Source organism: Marmota marmota, unplaced genomic scaffold (genome assembly GCF_001458135.2).
Source record: "Marmota marmota marmota unplaced genomic scaffold, marMar, whole genome shotgun sequence".
In the NCBI taxonomy this organism is placed as follows: domain Eukaryota; kingdom Metazoa; phylum Chordata; class Mammalia; order Rodentia; family Sciuridae; genus Marmota; species Marmota marmota.
Window position 1 is genome coordinate 13,215,213 of NW_026000185.1, and position 24,877 is coordinate 13,240,089.

The window sequence follows — 24,877 nt, forward strand, 5'->3', positions numbered from 1 at the left end:
TTTGATGCTCAGAAGCCCCCGATGTGGTAGGTGTTATTGTTATCCTCATTTGATGAGGGAGCAAATGGAGACACAGAGAGGGCTGGCAAGTTTCCCAGCATCACACAGCTAGGACGTGCTAGAGGCAAGTTTCAAAGTCTTCTCTGCCTCAACTGCACAGCCAGTGTCTACCCAGTCTCCACACTGCCTTTCTGCTTGGGCTGAAGATGACTGGAATTGACTTCACAAGCCGCGGCTGACTCCCGATTCTTTGACTACTAAAATGAATTGATCCTGGGCAAGTCCCCTGGTTAATCTGTTTCTCCATCAAAAATTGGGGTCTGGGAAAAAAATAGAGGTCGGGAGAGGACGACTCTTCTGTCTGCTCATATCCCCCTCGATGCATCCTGTAGGTGTGAACTGTAATAACAAGTGTGAAAATGCTTTGTAAATGGTGGCAGGCATGCTGCACACGCACCTGTGACGTGCTAGGTGGGTACTTAAGCAGCTTAGCAAGACCCTGTCTCAAAATAAAAAGTTAAAAAGAGCAGGGCACAGTGGTGCACGCCTGTAATCCAGCAGCTGGGGAGGCTGAGGCAGGAGGATCCCCAGATCAAAGGCAGCCTCAGCAAACGAAGTGCTAAGCAACTCAGTGAGACCCTGTCTCTAAATAAAATGCAAAATAGGGCTGGGGGTGGGGCCCAGTGGTAAAGCACTCCTGGGTTCAATCCCCCAAATCCCAGTTCTCACCCTGCCACACACAATAAAAGACTAAATAATATTCCATTGTGCGTATAGAACACATTTCCTTTATCCAGTCGTTTGTGGATAAATGATTGGGTCGCTTCTTTCGAGATCAGAAGTAGGACAGCCACATCATGTGATAATTCTTTTTAATTTGTGGAGGAAACTCCATACACTTTTCCCTCGAGATGGCACCATAAATACATTTCCACCAGCAGTGGGCAACGTGGTCCTCCCAGTAGGTTAAGGTGAGACCTCACTGCGGTCTTGATTTGCATGTATCGGAAGATTCTAAGGTGATTTGCGTTTGTGAATAATTTCAGACGTGGTTTGGTCCCGGGGCGCCCACAGCGCCGTCTGGCATCTGGTGGGAGCAGAGCACGGTTTGCGCAAGGCGTCGGGCAGTGGATAGAGGTCTCAGACGCCAGCAGGTGTCCCTCCCCAGCGCTGCAGGGACCTGGCTCGGTGACAAGAAGAAAGTGATCGGTCCTCCAGGCAAGAAATCCGGCTCCAGTGCCAGGGTGCGCCGCCCACGGGCTGCCCCAGGCGGGGTCGCCAAAGACACCCGTGGGAGCGCCAGGTGCAGGAGGCGCAGGGCGGGCTGGGAGGTGAGGCTGATCCGCTTGGAGGCTCCTGTGCTGGAGAAGGAATTGATGAGCAAGAAGAACAGGGCCTGTCCCCAGCGCTGGCTGATGGCGGGTGGCCAGATCCGGCCTCCAGGAGCGAACGAGGTAGGGATCCTCGAGCGGAGGGGCCGCGGCTCCAGCGCCAGACAGCGGCGCGCTGAGCCTCTGGGTTAAGAAAGCTCCCGAGGAGTGGCCTCGGTCCGCCGCCCGGTGCAGCCCACCTCGCGGCTGCTGAAAGGAAAGAATAACCACATCCACTTGTTGGGGGCTTGTAGGCTCACTCGACCGCCGAGCTTTTCATCTGCCCGGCGATATGGGTCAGAGCGCGGGCGTTGGAAATCACACGGTTTATTTGCTGTGAGCCTTTCTTTGAGCAAGTTAATTATCCTGTCTGGATTCCAGTTTCTACCCCGGTTTAAAAAAAAAAAAGCCAGTGGGGGGAGCCGGGCTTGGTGGCGCTCGTCTGTAATCTCAGTGATTCGGAAGGATCCCGGGCTAAAAGTCAGCCTCATCAATTTAGCGTGGCCCTAAGCAACTTAGAGAGACCGGTTAAGAGCCCTAGGATTGAGAGAGAGAGAGAGAGAGAGAGAGAGAGAGAGAGAGAGAGACTGACTTTCACTAATATGCTGAGCTGAGGCTGGCCTCTAATTTGCGATCCTCCTGCCTCAGCTTCCCGGGTGCCTGGGATTACAGGCATGTGCCTCTGGTACCCTATTCCCCTTTTGCATATAGAGTCTCCAGCACGGACCTCCTGCCATATTTCAGGGAGTTTTATGTCCTACGAAAAGTGCTGCCCTTCAATGTGTCATGGCAGTTTCTGGGGACATTTATGAAGCTGGTATTGGACAAGGGCCCTGTGCATCCGTTCCTATGGGCACTTGGCTGGGGGTGGAAGCCTCGCCTTTTAATATAATCATATTCATTAACATCTTTTCTGCTCACTGTTTGCCAGGCGCTGTGCTAGGCAGCTCTAGTGATCTTCAGAACATGGGCTCCTCAGCCAGACGGCCTGAGGTCCAAGCCTGCCTCTATCATTTCCTCACTGGGACCTGGGGCTGAGTTGCTTAACTTCTCTGTGCTTCAAATGACTCCTCCCTACACTGGAGTCATGGTAATACTGCCTAACTCCTGGGGAGCTGTGAGGGTTAAATGTAATCAACACATAGGTAGTGAGAAGAGTCTAAGTGTTGACCGTTTTACATATTAGCATTTTCTCTGTTTACAGCAAGGCAACAGGCAGACTTGACTAAACTAATAAACTGCACCCTGACACAGAGCTGTTCTCCTGCTCCCACATCTCCTCATTTATTTCCATTTCCTCTGCCTCATGCTTATCTCTTGCTTCCTTCTTTCCAATCCTGGATGTCCTCATCAGTCCCCCTCTGGGTCCTTGCTTCCTATATCTGGGACTCTCTGGCATCTGCTGCTTCCAGAAGATTCTCCCTCTTTCCCTTATGAAACTTTGGAGATTCCCCAGTGACCTCAGATATAGATCTTCTTGTTTCATTCTTCCCATTTAAAAAAAAAATCTTATGGGATACTTGGATATGTCTAAAATATATGCAAGTTATTTTGGGAAGTTATTTACAAAAATACTTGCACAGGAGGCAGAGAAACGTGCTCCTTCCTCACGTGTTCATAACCACTGTTTAGTTTCCTGAATGCTGTTCCAGGTTTCTCTCTCTCCTCCGAGATGTAGCAATAGAAATTATTTTGACTTTAGTAAAAGTGGGATCATACAATCCAAACTCTGTGCAGCTCACTAGAGACATTTTGCAAAATTTTAATTTATGTTTTGAAAAAGTCCCACTGTCACATATGATGAAATCCCAAAACTAGCTGAGAGAGGATGTTGAGAGCCACAGCCCAAGGGGCCCCAGCAAACTTTCAGCTGCCAGCTGATTGGCTCCTCTGCGGTGATGCTCATTGGGCTGTTTCCCGCCCTTTCAGACTGCGGAGCTGCTCACTGGGGGACTTTCTTTGGCTCCGACCACGCGACCCAGCCAGACTTCAGCGTTTGGTGGCCCGATGGGGGGAACGAACCCATGACCTTGGCGTTATCAGCACCAAATGCTGCAGTCTGGCTGGGCACAATTCAGGAGCCACTTATCAAGCACAAACGAACTTTATTTTTAGAACACATCACACACCACAGGAGCTCTTCAGGAATTCCCTCAGAGCCCAACTGCCACCACCAGCTTCCCACAAGCCTCTCAACCACCACACTCCTCCTGCTCTTGAGGACCTATTGGATTGGCTGGGTCATGTGGGTGGAGCCAAAAGAGTCCCTCAATGAGCAGCTCCCTGGTCTGAAAGGGCGGGGAAACAGCCCTAGGAGCATCACAGCAGAGGAGCCAATCAGCTGGCAGCTGAAAGTTTGCTGGGGCCGCTGTGAGCCAATCATCAGCTGGCAGCTGGAAGTTTGCTGGGGCCCCTTCCACTGTGGCTCTCAACATGCGGTGGTGCACGCCTGTTATCCCAGCAACTCAGAAGGCTGAGGCAGGAGGATTGCAAGTTGGAGGCCAGCCTCTGCAACTTAGCAACTCAGGGAGACCCTATCTCAAAATTTAAAAAAAAAATAAAAAGGGCTGGGGATGTGACTCGGTGGTTAAGTGCCTATGTGTTCAATCCCCAGTAGTAAAAAGAAAAAAGGATTTTGGGGGGAGAGAATAAATGTGTCATAAATGAAACATTGAGAAATGTTGATACCGCCGGTTACTGAGTCCTGGCTTACTGGAATGCTTCAGAGAAGCACCCGGAGGCAAGTGTAGAGTGGAATCCTTGGGAAAGGGAGATCTTCTCCCTTTTATATCTAAGATCTTTTGTTCTTTAGTGTTCAGGTCCTTCAACTTGCATATCTCCCTCTGTCCCGTGGGGGAGAGATCTGGGCAGGAAGTGCCTAGGGTGATTTGATTAGCATCTCCGTGTCTTGCTGGGAGCTGTTTCATTAACAGTTCTTTGGGACAGGCCAGGGACTTGGAAATATTAACTTTTCAGCCTCCCAGGTGCTGTTCTGGTTTCCCAGGCTCAGATCAACTCCATTTTCTTTACTAGACTCGATATTGGATCCGATTTACCTAACTACACTAACTACCTGTCTTTAAGGCTGTCTTTAAATCTGGTTTCTTCAGTAGAGCAAGAGAAGAAAATTCCACTAGAGCTTGTGGGCATGTCACCGGCTCAGTGCGTTTTTACGCTGTCTATCAGAAGAATCAGAAAAAGAAACAACTGTGGCGACCAGCCTGGCCATTAATTCAGAAACTGGAGGGGCGGTGAGGGGGTGGGTAGCCAAGCCCTGATGAGGCTTGACTGACACCAGAGTTCGCTCAGCACGTTTAATATATAGGTTTTGTCATCAAAAGATTATTTGAAAGAAACTTTTAGCAAAGCTGGAAGTCTGAAGGACACACAGAAACTTGCAAGACCTCCAGGTCATCTTAGTATGCCCAGGGGTCTCTACCCGCTGTTGCTGGTTGTCCAAGGTTCTGACAGCTGGAGCCACATGCCTTTGTCCATAGGTGAGAGTGGAAGAAACCTGGAATCTTGCTGTTCTGAAGACCCCTCAATAGCTTTGTCCTGTACCCTGGAGAGCCACGGCAAGGGGGTCCTGGCTTTCAAGACGCACTTGGTTTCTGAGCTGGAAGGTGGATCTGAGTGGGAGGGTGGCAAGAGGCACGCTCCGTGCTCCTTCCTCATAGCTGAGGAGCCACTGGTCCAGGAGCCGGGCGGGGAAGATCTCGCCAGGGATTGCAGCAGCGAGGAGCTGGGGTAAAGCCCAGGAGCTCATTGGTTCTTTTCGGGGTGGGGGCTGACTGTCCCAGGTCAGGGAGGGTTGGACTGACCTGCTGGCACGGGACAATCCGGGAGGCACGGGACAGTCACTGAGACAGTTACCTGGCCCCGAATGTCGGTAGGGCAGACACTGAGAAATCCTGATTGACTGTCACAGGAAGATCTGATCTGGCCTTTTGCCTCAGGCTGCAGTTTGGTCCAGCCCCACAGGGATCAGCCCACAGCAGGAGGTTCAGGGTTCCCGGAGGCACTGGCTGCCTGGAATTGACTTCTTCCCCCAGGCATGGCTGTTCCTGGGGCTGTGCAACCGTCTTTTTTTTTTTTTTGGATGGAACCCAGGGGCACTGAACCACGGAGCCACATCCCTAGCCATAAATATGTGTTTTATTTAGAGCTGAGGCTGGCTTTGAACTTGCTATCTTCCTGCCTCAGCCTCCTGAGCCACTGGGAATATAGGCGTGTGCTACCCGCACTCAGCACCTGGCCCAACCATTGTCTGGTAGAACCCCCCTCCCCCTCCTCTCATTTTAAGACAGTTCCTCAATTTATGAGTCTCTGCTACCACAGGAGATGACTGCATTTCTCTTTTGGAAAAATCACTATTTTGTACTTAAGGTGAGTGCTAATACATCAAAAGGGAAGGGAATATATAGCCCCCACCCCCACCCCATTTATTCCGGATTTTAGAAATAAGACTTTCCTCCATTTTTTTTTTTTTTTTGTGTGTGTGTGTGTGATGCTGGGGATTGAACCCAGGACCCCGTGCGTGCAAGGCAAGCACTCTACCAACTAAGCTATATCCTCAGTCCTGACTTTCCTTCTTTTAAAAGATTCTCACCCAGATTCAAATGCCACAGGAAAAGGAATATGTTCTGGCCTTTATAAAAACAAAGACATCTCACCCAGCCCCAGACGCTCTGCTTCCTTCTTCCTTTCCGGGTGCTTAAGGACTCTGTCCCAGAGACAGCCCTGCATGGAGGATTAGCTGGCATTCTTGCCGCTATGGTTGGTCCCAGGAGATGAGCACTGAAATTGACCAGCCTTTCCCACCTGTCGCCTGATGTCGCCCTGACCAACCCTGTGGAGGGAGAGCACATTGCTCTCATTTTGCAGGTGAAGGGGTGAAAAGGTCGGAGGCTTGGAGTGATTGCGCAATTCCCGTCTTGGGGTGCCTGTCGGGATTGGAATTCCAGACGGCCTTCCTGGAAATGTGAGCTGGTTTCTGTCCATGCGTCCTATATCTATGCAAGGGACCGGTCACTTGTGAGCATTAATTGCAGAGTGAGATCTCCAGGTTGAATGTCGCTGCAAGGTATGCATCTCCAAAGTGCCCAGCGCCTGGGGGCTGTGATGATTTAAATGTGAGGTGGACCCCCAAATCTCATGAGAGTCAATGCAAGAAAGTTAGAGGTGAATGATTGGGTTATGAGAGCCTTAACCTCATAATCAGTGCATTAATCTGCGGATAGGGATTAACGGGGTGGGAACTGTAGGCAGGCGGGGTGTGGCGTGGAGGGGGTGGAAGCTGGAGGGGGTGGAGGCTGGAGGCGGTGGGCCTCTGAAGTTTATATTTTGTCCCTTGTGAGAGGAACTTTCTCTGCCTCCTGGTGCCATGTCCCCAGCTGCTTTTCTCTGCCACACATGTCCTCTCTGATGTCCCTTCACCTCAGGAATGGAGCCAGCCTTCTGTGGACGGAGACCTCTGAAACCGTGAGCACCCACATAAACTTTTCCTCCTGGAATTGTTCTCTTCAGGTCTGATTTGATCCCAGCAGCAAAAAAAAAAAAAAAAAAAGCTGACAAAAGACGTGCCCAGGGGCGTCCCGTGGAGCCACATTCCAGAGGATGCTCCCGGCCTGAAGGACGCCAGGAAACTCCTTCTCCAGCCTCCGCGCTGCCGGCGGGGGTCTGCGAACTTCCTTATGATGTCCAAGAAATGAAGTCAGCCCTGAAAAGGACTTTGCTCTTTTTATGGCCCTGACGGAGAGAGAAACTTGGCGAGAGGGAGGAGCTTGAGTTCAGGAAGAAAGACATACCCCGTTTGGAGCCGAGTTGGCGTTTCAGCTGTGCAAACCCCAGGACCATACCGGGGCGCCAGCCAGGTCTGCGCTTGGACAGGTGAGACCCGGGGTTCACGGGCTGGAGGAGGGGACAGGGGACAGCCAGGGTGGCCTAAAACTGCCACAGCCCCGTAAACCACCCCCAACCCTGGCTGGCAGCGAGACCAGTGGCATGACAGACGGCAAGGACAGCTGTGTTTATAGGGACCCAGCACAGAGGCTGGAAGAGAGATTCATGGGTTTGCAAAAAAGAAAAAAAAAAAAAAAAAAGAGAGATCCAGTGTCTCCCCAGGTGCGGACCACAGAGCATGGAGGGTCCCCTCTGGGGAATCTGCAGGGCTGGGCAGATGAGAGCCGGAGAGGGCAGGACGTCACAGGATCGCCGGGAGTTCTTGGGAATGTGTCGCGGGAGGACAGAAGCAGGGCTGTCCTGCCGCTGGTTGACAGGTGCAGGTACAGAATGGACGCTCAATAGATATATTAGTGGAAAGCATGGCTGTGGGGAAGGGGAGGTGAGAGACGTTGCTGGTTAGGGAGCCAGCTCTGAAGCTGTCTAGCCTTGGTTTCCTTGTCTGTAGAATGGGTAGGTGTGGAAAGTTGCCACCTCCGCAGGTGGGTATCGGAACTAATAAGAACACGCGGTGCTCTATAAATGCTTAGGAAGTGTTACCTCGGCCTCCTTATTCACTGCCTCTCCCTTCTCATCCTTCTGTTCTTCCTCTGATCACAATGATGTCGTCAATGACGATGATTCAAGCTCAGGGTCTGCCGGCAGCGTCATAGGTTTGAATCCCGTGTTGCTTCAGTTCAGCTGTGTGACGTTGGGCAAATGACTCAGCCTCTCTGGGTTTCAATGTAACCACCGTAAAATCAACTATACCTCCCCATAACGTTCAAGATTCAATTGCTAATGCCTTTGTAGGGTGTGGCGTGCTGCCTGACACAGAGGCAAATACTCAATAAAGGGTGCTGTCCTCATGCTTATTATTATTATTTATTGATATCCTTGTGGTTTGACGAGATTCCTCCTGTGATGGAGAAGGAAGAGATGCTGGGTGGAGAGGGAGTGGGTTTGTGGTCACGTATTACCAGGAAGACGGTCAGGTTGAAGGTTTAAATACCATCAAAGTATCATGAACCAACTAATGGATCATTTTTGTGCCAAGGTTTCCCAGAATGAGGTGACCAGCGATAACCAGATTATTACTCAGGTTCTTTCCTGTCACCTCAAGTTCAATGTCCCCAGAAGTAAACCGCAGCTGCGGGGATCCTAAACCTCAGGCAGGATCATTTCTGTGAAGGAATTCATAGAGAAAGACAAGGCCACAGGGGAGAAAATACTGTTTCCACATTTTTACAAACCCCAGAACAGGCAAGATCCTTTCCCGTGGCTTTTGCATCTTGAGTATCTTTAAAAAAAAAAATTCAATTTTTATAATGCACAAAAGGGAATTTGTGCAAAGGCCTGGGTCCACTCCCCAGCACCACCAATCAATCAATCAATCAATAGAAAAAGAAAAAGGAAGAAAAAAACCAGGATCTGTGTTTCTGGCTTTGTGGGTTGACTACTAGGAAAAGAACAGTTGCTTCCTCCCACTGAAGCTGTGGGTAGCTGTTGCGGGGGTCCCCAACAAGAAAATGCCCAAACCATCCAGCGATGGGGCCGGGTGGGGGTCCCAAGAAAGAAGCCCTCAGTGCCCGGGACCAGGTGCAAGTGGCCATTGGAGAACTTCTCCTGGGACAGACCCAGGAGCAGAGGGAAGTGCTGCCTGGGTTTATCAGCAGTGAGGGGGGCTAGGCTGAGCCCACAGGAGGGTGTGAGGGATTTTAGCTCAGGACTGCGCCAGTTCCTTCTAGTGTTTTGGCAACAACCTGAACGCCCTTATCGGTGTCTGGGAATACCAGGGGCCTGTTGGGGCTCAGGCCTGCTGGCAGAGACCTGCAGCTGTCTGGGCCACAGACATCAAGCACTCTGACTTTCAGTCAGGACACAGAAGGCGAGCGAGGGATTCTGGAGACCCTGAGCTCTTACCATGCTCTCAACCCAGAACGTGCGTGGTGCACGCCTGTTATCCCGGTGACTCAGGAGGCTGTGGTAGGAGGATCCAAAGTTGGAGGCCAGCTTCAGGAACTTAGGGAGACCTAAGCAACTTCGTGAGACCCTATCTCAAAATAAAAATAAATAAAAAATAAAAAGGGCCAGGGATGTGGCTCAGTGCTAGAGTGCCCCTGGGTTTAACCACCGGTTTTTTAAAAAATGAGAAAATTACAACAAATTTAGTTTAAAGATCTTAATTGACTTGTATCTGTGATTCCGAAATCAGACAACACCTCGTTCTATAAAGCCGAGCAAAGGAGGTCGGTTTCATACACAGAAAGGGGCCAAGGAAAGCAGACACGGAACAGGAAGTGGACAGGTCATTCCAAAGTCACTTTTTTTGAGAAGGTAAAATGGGCTTGTTGGGGGATTGACTGCCCCCTCTCTCCCTGACCTCTCAGGAGGGCAGATAAACAGCTTAGTTTCCACCTCATGCTGGGGAGCACTAGCATGAGCGACTCCATCTTGGTTTGACCTCTCGGACCTAGTGCAGAAGCTCAGTCCGAGTCCCTGATCTTCAGTGGGTTTTATTTAACCCCCTGAACTTGGGACTGACCCGCTATAAAGTGAGGTTCCCGCCCCTCCTCCCCAGGGTTGGTCATTTGCTAGGATGCTGGACCCAACTCAGGGAAAGGCTCACTCTTGTTTACCAGTTTATTACAAAGGAGATGATAAAGAATACAGATAATCCACCAGATGAAAAGGGACAGAGGGCAAGGTCCAGAAGAGCACCAAGCCCAGGAAGGTCTGTCCCCGTGGAGCTGGGGGTGCGCCACACCACCCAGCAGCTTCCTGAAGCCCACAGTGAGGACTTTCCTGGAGGCTTCAATATGCAAGCACTGGAGCACTGAGCACCAAGCACCGAGCACCAAGCACGGGAGCACCGAGCATGGAGCACCGGAGCACTGAGCACTGAGCACCGTCTGCTGTTAGCTCTGTATCCAGCCCCCTGTCCGCCCTGGAGGATGGGCTTGGGGCTCAGAGTTCAAGTTCTTAACCATGGCCTGATCTTTTTGGAGACCAGCTGCCGTCCCTCACTCAAGAGTCACCTCACTAGATCCAAAGAGGCCTCTATCACCCAGGAAATCCCAAAGGTTCAGGACTGGGGGCTCTGTCAGGAATCCAGATCAAAGACCAAATATTATTATTATTATTTTTGTTTCTTTGTTTTGTGGTGCTGGGGATTGAACCCAGGGCCTTGTGCATGCAAGGCAAGCACTCTACCAACTGAGCTATATCCCCAGCTCTTATTATTATTTTTATTAAAAAAAATTTTTTTTTTCAGTACTGGGCTCACCCCACGCCAGGCAAGCACACTACGGCTGAGCGACCAGATATCACAAGTGAGCAAATATTCCAATGAAAGATTCTCCTGCCACCCATATCGCTCAGGGAATTATGGAGTTTTAGGAACGCTATGCCAGAAACCTGGGATTTATAATACTTCTTATAAATTGGGATATCCGCCTAGTGGCACACACCTGTCATCCCAGTGGCTCAGGAGGCTGAGGCAGGAGGATCGCGAGTTCAGAGCCAGCCTCAGCAACTTAGTGAGGCCCTAAGCAATTTCGTGAGACCCCTGTTTTAAAAATAAAAAAGGGCTAGGGGTACTGCTTCGTGCTTAATACCCCTGATTCAATCCCCAGTATCCCCCCCAAATAAATTAATTAATACATTGCGATGTCACATGGGTGGACTGTAAAGATTGAAGACAAACACACTTGACGACCACGGTGTGGGCATTTAAGGGAAGTCAGGTCCCGACATGGGAAACAGCATGGAGCTCTATGTCGTCTTATCCGAGCCACCGAAGGCAACTGATGAAGGTCCAGGTGGACTGGGTTATCTTTCCTGAGCTCCCTTACCTGCGCACAGTTAGACCAGAGTGTGATTAATTTTTTTTTTAATTTTTAAATTTTTTTTATTTGCTCTTATCTGTTGTCCACGACAGTAGGATCTATTTTGACCTATTATACAAGTCTGGTAGGAGGTGGCTTATTTTGGAGTCTCTATTGGTCTTCAAGTTTTCGTGGCTGATACATCAGACCTAGCCTTCGCCACGTCTCTGATCCCAGGTTCTCCCTCGTCCCGTGTTGAGTGGCGTCCTGGGGACCACTCCTTCTAGGCCTGGAGCACACCTGTCATCCTGAAGCTTTGAGATGTCATCACTTCCCAGCCCTCAAACACCCTCTTTGGCTTGCCTTAAACTCTCTCATACTTTAGGTTTCTGCAGAGGTCTCTGTTCTGCTCCCAAACTTGCTGTGCCGGGTGCAGAATTTTAGGTAGGTATTCTTTAACCTCAGCACTTTGAAGACCCAGGCTCATATGGACAGCATCTACCAGTGCTGAGCCAAAGTCTGTCTTCTTCCTGGGAAGACACAGCGATTTTAGTTCTGAACATTATCAAGGTTTCATCTTCTGCTGTGATGATCTAAGACCTCATGAGGCTGTGTGTGATTTTGGGTGTTTCTTGTGGACATTTATCCACGTTGCTAGCTGTTTAGCTGAAGGACCGTGCCCGTGCTCAGGTCAAGCTATTTCATCTTTGATTATTACAATCTTTGCATTTTCTTTGTTGTAGAACTTCTGTTTTATAGATATTGGACTTCCTGGATCAGTTGTCATTTTTTTCCTGGGGTCCTGGGGATTGAACCCAGGGCCTTGCACATGCTAGGCAAGTGCTCTACCTCTGTGCTATACCCCCAGCCCTTGTTATTTTATTTTTGAGGCACGGTCTCACTAAATTGCTGAGGCTGACCTCAAACTTGTGAACCTCCTGCCTCAGCCTCCCGAGTGACTGGGATTATAGGCGTGTGCCACTGCGCCTGGCTCCCTTCGTCCATTTCTTCTGTGCCTCTGGTTTACTCCTTTTGCACCCTTGATGATCTTTATTCAGCTGTTTTCTGTGAATGCAGAAGTAGATTGATGAGGATAGCTGTCGTTGGTTGACCCTGATGGGGACGGGTTTGTTTCCCAGCAGGCCCCACCCCTGATTGGCAGGGCTCACTGAGATGTCTGGGGACACAGGTAGGCAAGCTGCATAAAATCTGGGTTTAATCTTGAGTACCAACTTCCTCCTTGGAGGCTTAGTTGTTTCCAGAAACTTCATGTCTTTTGTTTAGAGAAAATCTCTTTGTGTCTGCAAAGTTGGAGGGACCTGCTCTGTTCTGACACCCAGTACAAGTTCCATTACCAGGTCCTCCTTGGGTTCAACAATACTTTGTAAGGACTTTCAGAACCCACTCACTGAAAGCTGTTCTACTTACGGTTATTAGCCGGGCACGGGGGCGACTCAAGAGGCTGAGGCAGGAAGATCGTGAGTTCAAAGCCAGCCTTTGCAAAAGTGAGGCGCTCAGCAACTCAGTGAGACCCTGTCTCTAAATAAAATACAAAATAGGGCTGGGGATGGGGCTCACTGATCTAGTACCCCCCAAGTTCAATCCATGGTACCCCCCACCAAAAAAAAGATACATGCTCAAGTCAGGCAAAGGAAGACATGCATAGAGTAGAGTCCAGGAAGGTTCTAAAGATGAAGCCTCCAATTGATCCCTCCCCGTGGAGCCATGGAGAATATTATTCTCCCAGCATCGATGTGGGACAGTACCCACCATGGCTTATGGTCAACCAGGGTAGCTGACCTGTGTGATTGGTGTCCAGAATCTTTCCTGGAGCTCAGCCACATAGAGATGGTTGACCCCCATCCCCAGCCCCCCCGGAGGTCAGCTGATACTGCATGACAAAGAACTCACACCCTGAATTATGTTGTTCCCATCTCACTAGCCTAAGACCCCAGATAAACAGACACTTTTATAGAGCAGGGTATTTCAAGGGCTTGGAGGTAACCTCATGGGAGCCAAGGCCAAAGGCCCTCTCCTTGGATGAGTCTAAATCCTGTACTGCTCAGTGTCCATCCTAACATCAAAGGGCACCAGTAGGTGCCAGGGTGAAAGGAGTCCCCTTGTCCTCTGGCCATCGCATTAATTAAGCACTCAATTGCTGCTCGGTGATCCACTCCAGTTCTTCATGCCCCTCGGCTTTACTGTCCTCACCCTGAGCTGACTGCAGCCCTGGCTCCCTCCCACGCTGCCCATCTTTTTTTGGGGGGCCTGTTCTGGTCTAGTCTCCCCCTCCCCGGAGAACCCACCAGTGCACCAGTTTACTCTCTGCTTTCTGGAACCTCATCGTCGTCTCCAGTCCAACCGTTGCCCCTCTTGCCTTGAACGTCCCATGACTGTGGATCCACTCCCCTGTGGACTCATTGTCCGTAGTTTCTTGGGAGGTGGATGGAAAGAACGGGCTGTGGGTCCAGTCTGCCACCCGGAACCAGGGCAGCCTCTCAGCGATGTCTGCAGGACCACATCACCTCATGACACACTTCTCAGAATATGTCCCTTTCCTTACGTGATTGCAGGAGTGTTAAGAGTCATCATTCTGTTCCTTCACCCTGAATCACTTCAAGAAATCTGTCGTGGGACCAATCAAGGGCAAGTCAAATTTTCCACGTGGTCCAAGGAGGGCACCCTGAACTTGGAGTTCCGTAGACCCAGGTTCTGACTCTGGCTCTGGATCTGGACAAGCCACTGTACTTTGGATGAGCCATTTTATATCTTTGGGATGATGAAACACAGCAGCGCCTCAGCTAAGGAACTTGGCTGTTGTTTCCAGGCCAAGTTCTTAGCCTCTCTGTGCCTCAGTGACCTTCTTAGTAAAATAAGGATAATAAGAGTTTATTCCTAGGCCTAGGGTTTTAATGGGTTCATATCTATCTGGTCCTTAAACAGTGGCCAGCACATACATATGAGTGGCTTTGTAATCATTGGTTTCTGTTTCTGTTTTCCTCTCTGCGTCTCTGGAACAGGAATACTTGAGCTGTGTTAGGTAATGCTGAAATAGGCATTATAGGGACTGTTATATTCCCTGCATCTGAACGAATCAGATAAAGAGCTAAGCTTCTGCTTTCTGAGACTAATGTCTCATTTTTCTCTCAAAGAGGGAGGCTTGCAGGGTGCGGTGGTGCACGCCTGTCATCCCAGTGGCTCTGGAGGCTGAGGCAGGAGGATCTCGAGTTCAAAGCCAGCCTCAGCCAAAGCGAGGCCCTAGGCAACTCAGGGAGACCCTGTCTCTAAATAAAATACAAAAATAGGGCTGGGGATGGGGCTTAGTGGTTGAGTGCCCCTGAGTTCCATCCCCAGTACCCCCCTAAAAAAGAGGGAGGCTTAACACAGACCCGGACTCACCAGGTCGGGGAGAAGCTCAACCTGGCGTTGTCACCGTCTCCTGCCTTCCCAAGACCCGGTGGCGGAAGACGCAGAGCATCCCTAGCCAGAGGGGGCAGTTAGTATTATCCTTATTTGCTTCCCCTGGTAGATTCTGGCCCATCGACAGTGTGTAAGTGTAGGCAGACAGTGGGTTTCTGTAGCCTCTAGAGTCTCCAGAAAGTGGGTCATTCCTTGGTGGCTAGCAGAGGAGCCCCTCAAAGCAGGTGCCAGAGCTGGGCTGTGCACCTTGGATTTTCTCCAGCTGTCCCCGAGAGGGGTCCTCTGTCTCTGTGATGGGTTGGGCGGTCCACCTGAGCAAGAAGAGGCTGAGCCACCCACCCGGCTCAAGACCCCATGAACCCGCTTCTTCCCTCCACCTCTCTGCCTGCTCCTTCCTGGCTGATCTGCAGTGATTCTCAAACTCTGAGCATGGAAGAACCACTTAAGAAAGCTAATGAAGGGCTGGGGTTGTGGCTCGAGTGGTAAGGTGCTTGCCTAGCACACAGGAGGCACTGGGTTCGATCCTCAGCACCACATAAACGTAAAATATTGGGTCCACCTCAAACCGAAAAATAAATATTAAAAAAAGGAAAGAAACATAATGAAAAGGGAGCCTTCCCAGGTCTCACCCCCGGATTCACTGAAATAAAATTTCTGGAAAAGGGATCTGAGCTGGTGGTTTCCTCCCAGACCTTGCCCAACGTGCTCTCAGAGGAAAAGCTGCCCCCGACTGAGAATCACTGCTGTAGATCCACGGCGTCCACCAGTATCTCTCTAAAATAGACCCAAAGCCACCACACACCCGAGCTTCAGGCAAAGCGTGGCTACCTGAATGTGAACACTGCGTGCAACTCAATGGCGTTGCCAGGGGCTTCACATCAAGCCCCGAGAGCCTCACCTGCTTGGGGGAAAGTCTTACATTCCAGAAAGACAGTCTTGTTACAGATTGGCCTTTGCAGTCACAGTAAGGGTGAGACCCCTGGGGAGGGTCTGGTCCATGAACTTCTTTCTAAGAAAGAAGAATAGTAAAACAGGATGCACCTGAGGTCATAGAGCAAGACTCAGGGGCTTCAAAATAGCCATATTAAAAAAAAAAAAAAAAAAGGCCAGGCATGGTGGCACACCTCTGTAATCCCAGCAGATCAGGAGGCTGAGGCAGGAGGATCGAAAGTTCAAAACCAGGGCTGGGGAATGTGGCTCAAGCGGTAGCACGCTCGCCTGGCATGCGTGCGGCCCGGGTTCGATCCTCAGCACCACATACAAACAAAGATGTTGTGTCCGCCGAGAACTAAAAAAAAAAATAAATAAATATTAAAAAAAAAATTCTCTCTCTCTCTCTCTCCCACTCTCTCTTTAAAAAAAAAAAGAAAGAAAGTTCAAAACCAGCCTCAGCAATTTAGCCAGGCCCTAAGCAACTTAGCAAAAGACCCTGTCTCAAAATAAAACAAAAGGTGGGGGACTCAGGATGTAGCTCAACGTTTGATGTCCCTGGATCAATCCCTGGTACCCCCCCCCTCCATAAAAAAAGGAGGAGGAGGAGGAGAAAAAGAGGAGGAAGAATCTTCCCATTCTAGCTTTTTCTTGAGTTTTAGTTATTGAGATCCATTTGCGGCATTTGCCAATGTTTCCCAAACTGTTATCTATTTGTCTGTCTGTTTTGATGCTGGAAATTGAACCCAGAGCCTACAGATGCTAAACGTGTGCTCCTCCCTCCTTCTTAAAAAGTACCTTAGAACCTACCTTAATCAAGTAGAAGAAGTGGTTGCTACTTCCGTGGGTTGCTGAATGCAGTTAGTTTGACCATTTTCTTTTCTTTTTATTATTTTTTTTAAATTTGTAGGTAAACACAATACCTGTATTTATTTATTTATTTTTATGTGGTGCTGAGGATCGAACCCAGGGCCTCACACATGTGAGACGAGCGCTCTACCACTGAGCCCCAGCCCCAGCCCCGAGTCCATTTTCTTGATGGATCTTTTTGTACATGTGCATTTGATTATTTCGATACTGGGGGTTGAATCTAGGGGTACTGGCTCTACCACTGGGGTGCTCTTTCAGCCCTTTTTATTTTTTATTTTGAGATAGACTGTTGCTAAGTTGCTGAGGCTGGCCTCAAATTTGTGATCTCCTGCCTCGGTCTCCTGACTCACTGGGATCACAGGCGTGTACCACCTCCCCCCCTGTGATTTTTTGTCATCAATTCATTTTCAGTTTCTAGCTTCCAACCCTTTCTTGTTTTTTATTAGTCAGTTTTGGGGTTTGTTTTTGTGGGAGAGGGGATTAACCCGGGGCTCTCTACCACTGGGCTACCTCCCCAACTCTTTATTTATTTATTTGGAAACAAGATCTCACTAAGTTACTGAGGCTGGCCTTGAACTTGCGATCCTCCTGCCTCAGCCTCTCAAGTCACTGGGATTATAGGCGTGCACCATCCCCAGTGCCTGCCTTGTTTAACAAACTAAAAATCCTATATCCTCTTTGCAGTCATAGAATATAATTATATTTTCTAGGATCTTTGAGATTAAATACATTAAGATTTCCTTTGAGAAGAGAAAATAACAGAAGAACAAGAAAACCTAACTGATTTGGCTCTATGATATTTATGTCCCCCCCTGTTATTCACAGTTTGGATACTGCTGTCTCTAACCGTGGGTCTTATGTCCCAAGGGGTCCAAATGCATGGCTAAGAACATTCTTGACTCTCAGGAGGAAACACCCTATGAAAAGCCCAACGGATCTCTTAGGAACAAATATTTAGTTAGCAGGAAATGTTTGAGTGATTGAAGGTGCTATTTAGACGATTCAGGTTACCTCTATTTCCTGGTTCTAAACATTACACACTGAAGAGTAAGAAGTTCAAGCATTTATTTGTAATGGCATTGAGGCTGAAGGCCAAAGCTATTGTTAAGCTAACCAGCCCGGAGAGAACAGTAAAGCACTCCTGAAAGGGACATGTGTCCCGGTGATGGACAGCCAGGTGCCTGGACCACCACTCTTCAAGTATGGTGGTGGTCACTCTCTGTGCTGGACTCGTCTTTCCACGATCAAGTGGCTTCCAGGGGATCCAAAGTTCCGGAAGGGCAATCATTCTGTGCAAATATTCTGTGCCCATCTACCATCTCTGAGAACTCGAAAAGGTTTGGAACCCTTCGGAGCCTCCACATCCTGCTCTGTGAAACCGCTGCGCCAAGCATCTCCCTGGCAGGGACCAGGCCTGGATGAAGGGAGTGCACACGCATGCACATTGGGCGGCTCCCGGCCCGCTCCATCCCTGCTGCTGCAGAGTTACCTGGTCTTGGAAGTGCACGTGTTCTTACTTTGTCTATGTCACTCCCTAGTTTAGGTTTCCCTTTCATCCCAAATGTCCATTTCTTTCTCTTTAATGGAAAGGTCTCCTCTCCCTTCTGCTCTGATTTGCTTTTTCATATGAATTTTTCTTTACATCATTGGCTTGGAGAGCTGGAACAGACTGTGTAGATCATCCCATGTTCATGTCGATCTAACTCACCTCTTCTCAAACTCAGAGACAGGTGGATAGAATACCTTTTGTTCCCAGAGGACATTTTGGCAACGCTTTGAACTTCTTTGTTACCAGTTGGGAGAGCTGCTTCTGGGCATCTGGACACGGAAGAATGATATGGCCCAGGACGTCCATAGCCGAGATGGAGAAGGCCTCCTTCAACCAAGGATAATCTTTCAATTCTAGTTTTTCTATGTTCAATTCTTATAAGTTGCATGTGGTAATTTGGGGGTAATCCAGGGAGAAGAAGGAAGGTCAAGCTTAAGGAAGATTCCTGGATATCCTTCCACAATGACACTGTGAAAATGAAGAGTCTACCTACCCACAGTTGTTGTTCCCCTCCTTGGGGGGACCCCCCTCCCCTGGGCTATCTCCAATGAAATTGCATACACTCCAACCAAACCCAGCAAAACTACCCCCATTTCTCTTCCTGGGAGAGATTTTCACTCGTTGTTATAAAGAAACTCACGTGGAACACAGAACGATCACTGTTTACGTCAGCGAAAAATTGGAAGCAGACCAAATGTCCACGAGTAGCAGGAGGAATAAATACAATGTGGAAATCCATACATCATGGAACAGTACACAGCCATTAAAGTGAACCAATTTCTAGAGTGATGTTTGAACTACTGGCTTTAGTTACTAGAGCTAACAGCATGAATAGGTCTCAAAGCTAATTTCACATTTAAAAAACAGTGAATTGCAGAAAACATAAAGTTATATTGTTTTATATATCTATAATATTGTACTGTTCAAAGCCCAGTTGTACTGGGGCAGTGAGACAGTTTGCTGAGAGAGCAAAAATGACACCCATAGAGGGCATGTGAGACTTAAGTTTTACTGAAAACTGTTTACAGGGGCTGGGGATATAGCTCAGTTGGTAGAGTGCTTGCTTTGCATGCACAAGGCCCTGGGTTCGATCCCCAGCACCACACACACACAAAAGAAAACTCCTTACAGGGAAGGTCCAATGGCCAGTCCCTTGGCAGCCATCTAGCTGAGCCCTTGTCTCCTCCACAGTGCTACATTGTTCCACAGTTACCATAGGGAAGGGGTTTGATAGCTTAGGTTACAGAAATACTGGCATTATTAACTTGCTTTGAGCCAACATTTCATACTCGCAAATGCACCTTGCTGGGCTGTACAAAATGAGACCTTCTTTTATGACCATCAGAGATCCCCCTCTGATTTTTAGGTCCCAGCAAAAGTCAGCCTGAACCAGGTACAGTGGCACACACCCATCAATCATCCCAGTGACCCAGGAGGCTGAGGCAGCAGGATTGCAAGTTCGAAGCCAACCTCAGACACTTAGGCCTTGAGCAACTTAACAAGACCCTGTTGCCAAATAAAAAATAAAAAAAATGGCTGGGGATGTGTCTCTGTGGTAGAGAACCCCTGGGTATAATATAACAGAAAATACTCAAAAAAAAAAAAAAAAAGCCATCCTGATATGGCAGAGTGATTATGACTCACAATAAAACATTGTATGTTTCAAAACAGAAGATTTTCATCACTAGCAATAAGAGCACTGATTTCATTCAGGTTGAAATGTTTACCCTGTCGTGTGTTGCCATGGCCAAGTTCACCCCCTTAGCAAATAAAACATACAGGGAAATTAGAAATTGTGGCTTTGCTTTCTTTCCTGTGGGGAGACTTCCTCCTGCATTGGGTGCTGAATAGTTGGCCGGTTTCACAAGCCCTGGCCTGTCTTTTCTGTGTACCAGGTAATAAATGGCCTCAATCAGCAAAATTAACCTTTGGTCATTTCGCAGCCTGCATGACTGCGGTGTTCTAGCCGAGGCCTGGGGCGGGAGATGGGACAAAGAGTTTGAAGATAAAATGTCCCGTCTTTGTCCCATATCCTACCCCAGCCTAAACTAGATCACTGTGGTCATGCAGGCCATGAAGTGACCAAAGATTGATTTTGCTGATTGGGGCCATTTATCATCTGGTACGTGCCCATCTGAAGCCTTCTTTATGAGTACTCCGTGATCTCGATCTGCCATTCGAACCTCCTGGACCTAACGTCTCCTGGTGGCTTTGGGTTGTTTCCAGTTTGTCTGTCTTCCATGCCAGGCTGGCCTGATGACCCTTAGTGATTCCCATTCCTGTGCTCTGTGAGATGACTTTGGTGATACGGAGGTTGCTGGCGGCTGGCCTGGGCCTGGGTTGTCTTGTGAGAACTCGGATGCAGCACAGAGCCAGGTAAATGTGACCTTGAATGTGGCCTCATTCAAGTTCAAGGGTAATTTACCCCTCAAGATTCCTGGACTATCGAGTGGCAAACACCGGATTGCTAAAATGACCCGTTCAAACCAGGGAGCCTTGCAGAGTCAAATAAGGAGTTCTCGGGGACAGCCCAGGGAAGGCATGTCATTGCTGGGGGGAGTGACTGAAAGCCATTGAGCCAGCAGAGCGAGTGACCCTAATTGGCATAGAGGGCTCACTAGCCCTACTGAGAAGGTGCTGGAGAAGCAAGAACTAACACACGGTCCCCTCTCCAAGCTTTTTCCAAGGCGCCAAGGAAGGGTGGCCTAGTTATCTGCTCCTCTAGAGTGAATAGGAAGCCAGGAGGAAGGGTCCCAGAGGGTCACTCCCATGTCCTTTGATGATCGGTTGGAGACTATTTTCTTGTCCTTTCTCTCACAACCCTTTCCTGTGGACTTAGTTTCTGTTTGTTTAGGAATTTGTCCCAGTGTAGGCCATAACCGTTAGAGCGGCATTCACCCTTCAGGCCTGGCCTGGCCTGTGACGGAGCCTGTAGCCCACCTGCTCCTGTTGGTGGCCACGGATCAGAGATGTGAACCCGTGGGCAGGAGCTAGAGGTCCCCTCTCTCCCTCATGTATGTACCTGTCATCGACTTACCTACCTATTATCCATGCTCTGGGCGTGTGTTATACGAATGCATATACACATACAACTTGTTATAGATGTAGACTTAGGTGTATTTACATATCTGAGCAAATATACACATTCTCTCTGTGTAATTGTCTCTCAGTATCTACGGGGATTGATTCCAGGACCCCACACAGATATCAAAATCCTTGGTGCTCAAATCTCTGATGGAAAATGGCTTGGTATTTAAATATGCCTCACACAATCCTGCTGTGTAGTTTAAGACATCTCTAGATTAGTTAGAGCTATGTGAACAGCTGTGATACTGTGTTGTGAAGGAACGAGGGAGTGGCCACCGCCCCCCTCCATTCCTTCCCCAGATGCTCCCTGTTCTGCCTTGCATCACCGTGTATCAGTTCACTTGCTCTTGAACTTGGGTCATGTTGGACCTTACTGCTCTTTTGTGTCCAGCTGTCTTTCCCTCACCCTTACATCTGTGAGACTCACCTGTGCCATTGTATTCTGCACAGAGCAGAAGTTCCATCTCTGTTCCTTTTTTACTTTTTGGAGGTGCTGGGGATGGAACTCAGAGCCTTTCAGGAAAAAAAAAGTTTCTGTAAACATTCCTGTCATCTTTTGGTAGATATACTCATTTCTATTGAGCTGGTATACCTGTATCTGTTTTTAATTTCTTGGCATCATTTAGCTTTTTTTAAAAAAATTAGTCCTGATCACTTATGTATGACAGTAGAAAGCTCTTTGATTCATTGTACACAAATGGAGCAGAATTTTTCACTCCTCTGGTTGTACATGAAGCAGTCACACCATTCGAGCAATCATACATGTAACTAGGGTAATGATGTCTATCTGATTCCACCATCTTTCCAACCTCTCTGCTCCCTCCCCACTCCCCTTTGCCCCATCCAAAATAATTTAGCTTTGTTAGATGTCATATGTGTTGGCACACCGCGGGAGTTATAGGAACTGGGCTACTATTGGGATACATATGAAGAAATGGGTTCTATTTCTATGTTATGAGAAATAATTTTCAATTATTTCAGCATAACATTTAGTCTTCACAGCACTGCAGTTTGTACAGGTGTTCCTGCTTGCGAAACTCATTCATTAGTCAGAATTCTCTTTCATTTGCAAATCACAGAGAACCCAGCTCTGCTTAGGAAAAAAAAATAATAATTTAAGGGTTCAGGTATCCACTGGGCATCTGCCTTCAGACATAGCTATGTCCAGGTGCTTTAACAGTTCATCAGCCCTGATCATTCATCCTATCTCTTGGCTCTGTTCTCTCCTCGTTGGCAATCTTAGGAAAACCTTCTCCAGTGGTAACCACTGGCAGCTCCAGACTAAAACTTCCTAACTCCAAGCCCCAGGGAAAGACAGAGCTTCTCTCTTTCCTACAGTTCTGACATATCTCCCAGATCTGAAGCTCACTGGCTCTGACTGGGTTATATGCTTTGACCCCATCACCGTGGCTAGGAAGAAAATCATTCACATGAGGTCCTGGCCTGCAGAGTCTGGGGGTGAGGTACTCAACAAAACATGTTACCCCCAAAGGGAACAATGGATGCTGGGCAGAAACAAAATAAAGAACAGACTTCAGCTAAGCCAAGACTTGTGGGAACAAGTTGGCAAACTAACACTGAAACCACAGGGGACTGCAGAAAGTTAATATTGTCTTTAGCTTTGATAAGGTTGAGGCCTTTGTCATTTACATAGAGATAAACTTGTAAAGTTGGCAGAGCTTCAAGAATGTTCTACTTCCTTCTTCCAAAGCATCACCATATTCTAATCATGCTGACTTGAAACTGGAGAGATGTTTTTTTTTTTTTTATTTCCCTTTTAATTTGTATTCTTCCCATATTGGGTTAGCCAACAAATCCCCTACTGACTCTTCATTTAAATTTTCTCCCCTATGTATTTTCTTCTCTGTTCCCACTGACAACCACACCAGGTGCTGCAGGCTGATGTCCTGTCTCTCAAAATAAGACCATCCCTCTCCCAGTCTGGTCCACGTCCTGAAGGGCTGATGAGTCAAATCCTGGGGACAAGGGGTTGATGGACACTGATTGGCCAGGCCTGGGTCATGTGACCTCCCTGGAGTTGGTCAGGGGTGCCATCAACCCTTCCTGTTCCACTTGGACCAAGGGTGGGAGAAGGGAAGATGGTTTGAGGAAAATCGGGGCATTGATTGGAAAAGAAGGGGAAGTGGGTAAACATGTAGGAAAATACAAATGTTCTAGGAGTTAACCTCATCACTTCTGACTGGGAAGTATGCTGTGTCTGCAGATGAGAGCTCAGGGGACTCACCAATCATATTTTCAAGCTGGAAGAGGTCATAGCAATTGTCACCATTCTGTCTTTATCCCTAGAAACAGGATTGCAAGCAAAATGCCTCAAAAGTTCCAGTTCCTACTAATCCTTAGATTCATTGCTCCTTTTGCCCCAACCAAGGGAATGCATTGTTTAAGAGATCATTCCCGTTGCATGTGTGCAATACACAGAGAAACAGTAGTTGAAACAAGATATAAAAGTTCATTCTCTCTCCCACAAGAGTCTGGGCTGATATGAAGGCTCTGCCCCAGGAAGTCACAGGTGACCCAGGCTCTCTCCACACACAGTGCTGCTGTCCCTGCAGCAGATGCTGCCTTAGTGTGCATGCTCCATGCTGCACATATCCACAACCAGTCCACAGGAAGTAAGGAGGCCTAGACAGGGAGGAATGACCCTTCCCTTTAACCGCACAATCTGGAAGTTGCATAAATTGCATCCACTCACATCCCACTGACCTCTGTCATGGCCACAGCTGGTGCAAAGGAGCCTGGGAAACATGGTCTTTGCTCTAGGCAGCTGTGCACCCAGCTATGTGAGAAGAGATAACTGGAAGATAACCAGCAATCTTTGCAAAGAAGAAAGCGGGGAAAAAAATCTTAATTTTTCCTTTTTTTTTTTTTTTTTTTTTTTTTTTCAGGTTTATAAAAAATCCCAAAGGGACTACAAACACAGGAACGTTTTAACACTCTGGGGTAGAGAGTCTGTGCCATCATGTCAGCCTACTACAGGAATAACAGCCTCAACGGCAACACAGAGCACCCTGACTATTCAAGGTCTCAAGGCTGTACTCGAGGGCATTTAAAAACTCACGATTATCCAGACTTCTCAGGTCCTCAGGACAATCCAGGCTATCCCAGCACCAGGAACAATCCATTCTCTGCAGGCTCCAGAACAAATCCAGACTATCCTGTGTCTCTCACAGAACCAGATTATCCTGGATCTCCAAATAAACCAGATTATCCTGGTGCCAGGAACAATCCCTATTCTGAAGATTCCAGAACAAGTCCAGACTATCACAGATCTCTGCCAGAGCCAGATTATATTGAATCTCAGAGCCAGCCATACCATCCAGGCTCATCCAGAGAACCAGATTACCCTGGATCTCAACGAAATGCTGAATTTGCAAGTTCCAGAAGTAGTGGAAACTACCCAGGTTCCAGGATAAACCCAGGTTATTTGGGATCCCTGGCAAATCCTGACTACCCCGGAGCACAGGACAACTCTAGCCATTCTGGCCCCAGAGCCAATTCCAACCATCCAGGCTCAAGAAGGAATCAAGAACCTGCTGGTTCCAGAATCAATTCATATATAGACGACCCGGGAGAGCCTGATTATCCAGGTGCTGAGAATCAAACTAACTTTCCACACATTTGGGGGGAACCAGACTATCCCAGTGCTGAGGATTATCGGAATTCTCCAAACATTTTTGGGGAACCTGATTACCCAGGAGCCGAGAGTATTCATGGTTATGGCCCTTCTGAGACCCGGGAAATGACCAGGAGGTAAGTTCAAATATACCCCTTCATTGGTGGGACTGACTGCTAGATCAACAAGTCAATGGAGTTCCATTATGTGGCTTTGATTATGGATGGGTATTTGATTAAGGTTTCTATAG

General features: G+C 48.3%; 1 protein-coding gene across 5 annotated transcripts in view; it reads left to right on the plus strand.

Moving 5' to 3' along the window:
• The first annotated feature begins 1,105 nt into the window (after positions 1-1,105).
• Positions 1,106-24,877, plus strand: part of Tmc5 (transmembrane channel like 5) — a 63,519-nt gene continuing 39,747 nt past the window's right edge. The window contains exons 1-3 of one of the 5 annotated variants that reach the window (XM_048789580.1): positions 1,107-1,454; positions 6,812-7,259; positions 23,900-24,764. In XM_048789580.1, coding sequence (XP_048645537.1) covers positions 23,974-24,764 — 791 coding nt within the window. In that variant the 5' untranslated portion in view covers positions 1,107-1,454; positions 6,812-7,259; positions 23,900-23,973. Of the gene's footprint in view, positions 1,455-6,710; positions 7,260-19,765; positions 20,283-23,899; positions 24,765-24,877 lie in introns of those variants that run through there. The other 4 variants (XM_048789579.1, XM_048789581.1, XM_015491115.2 and 1 more) reach the window with 4 other exon arrangements.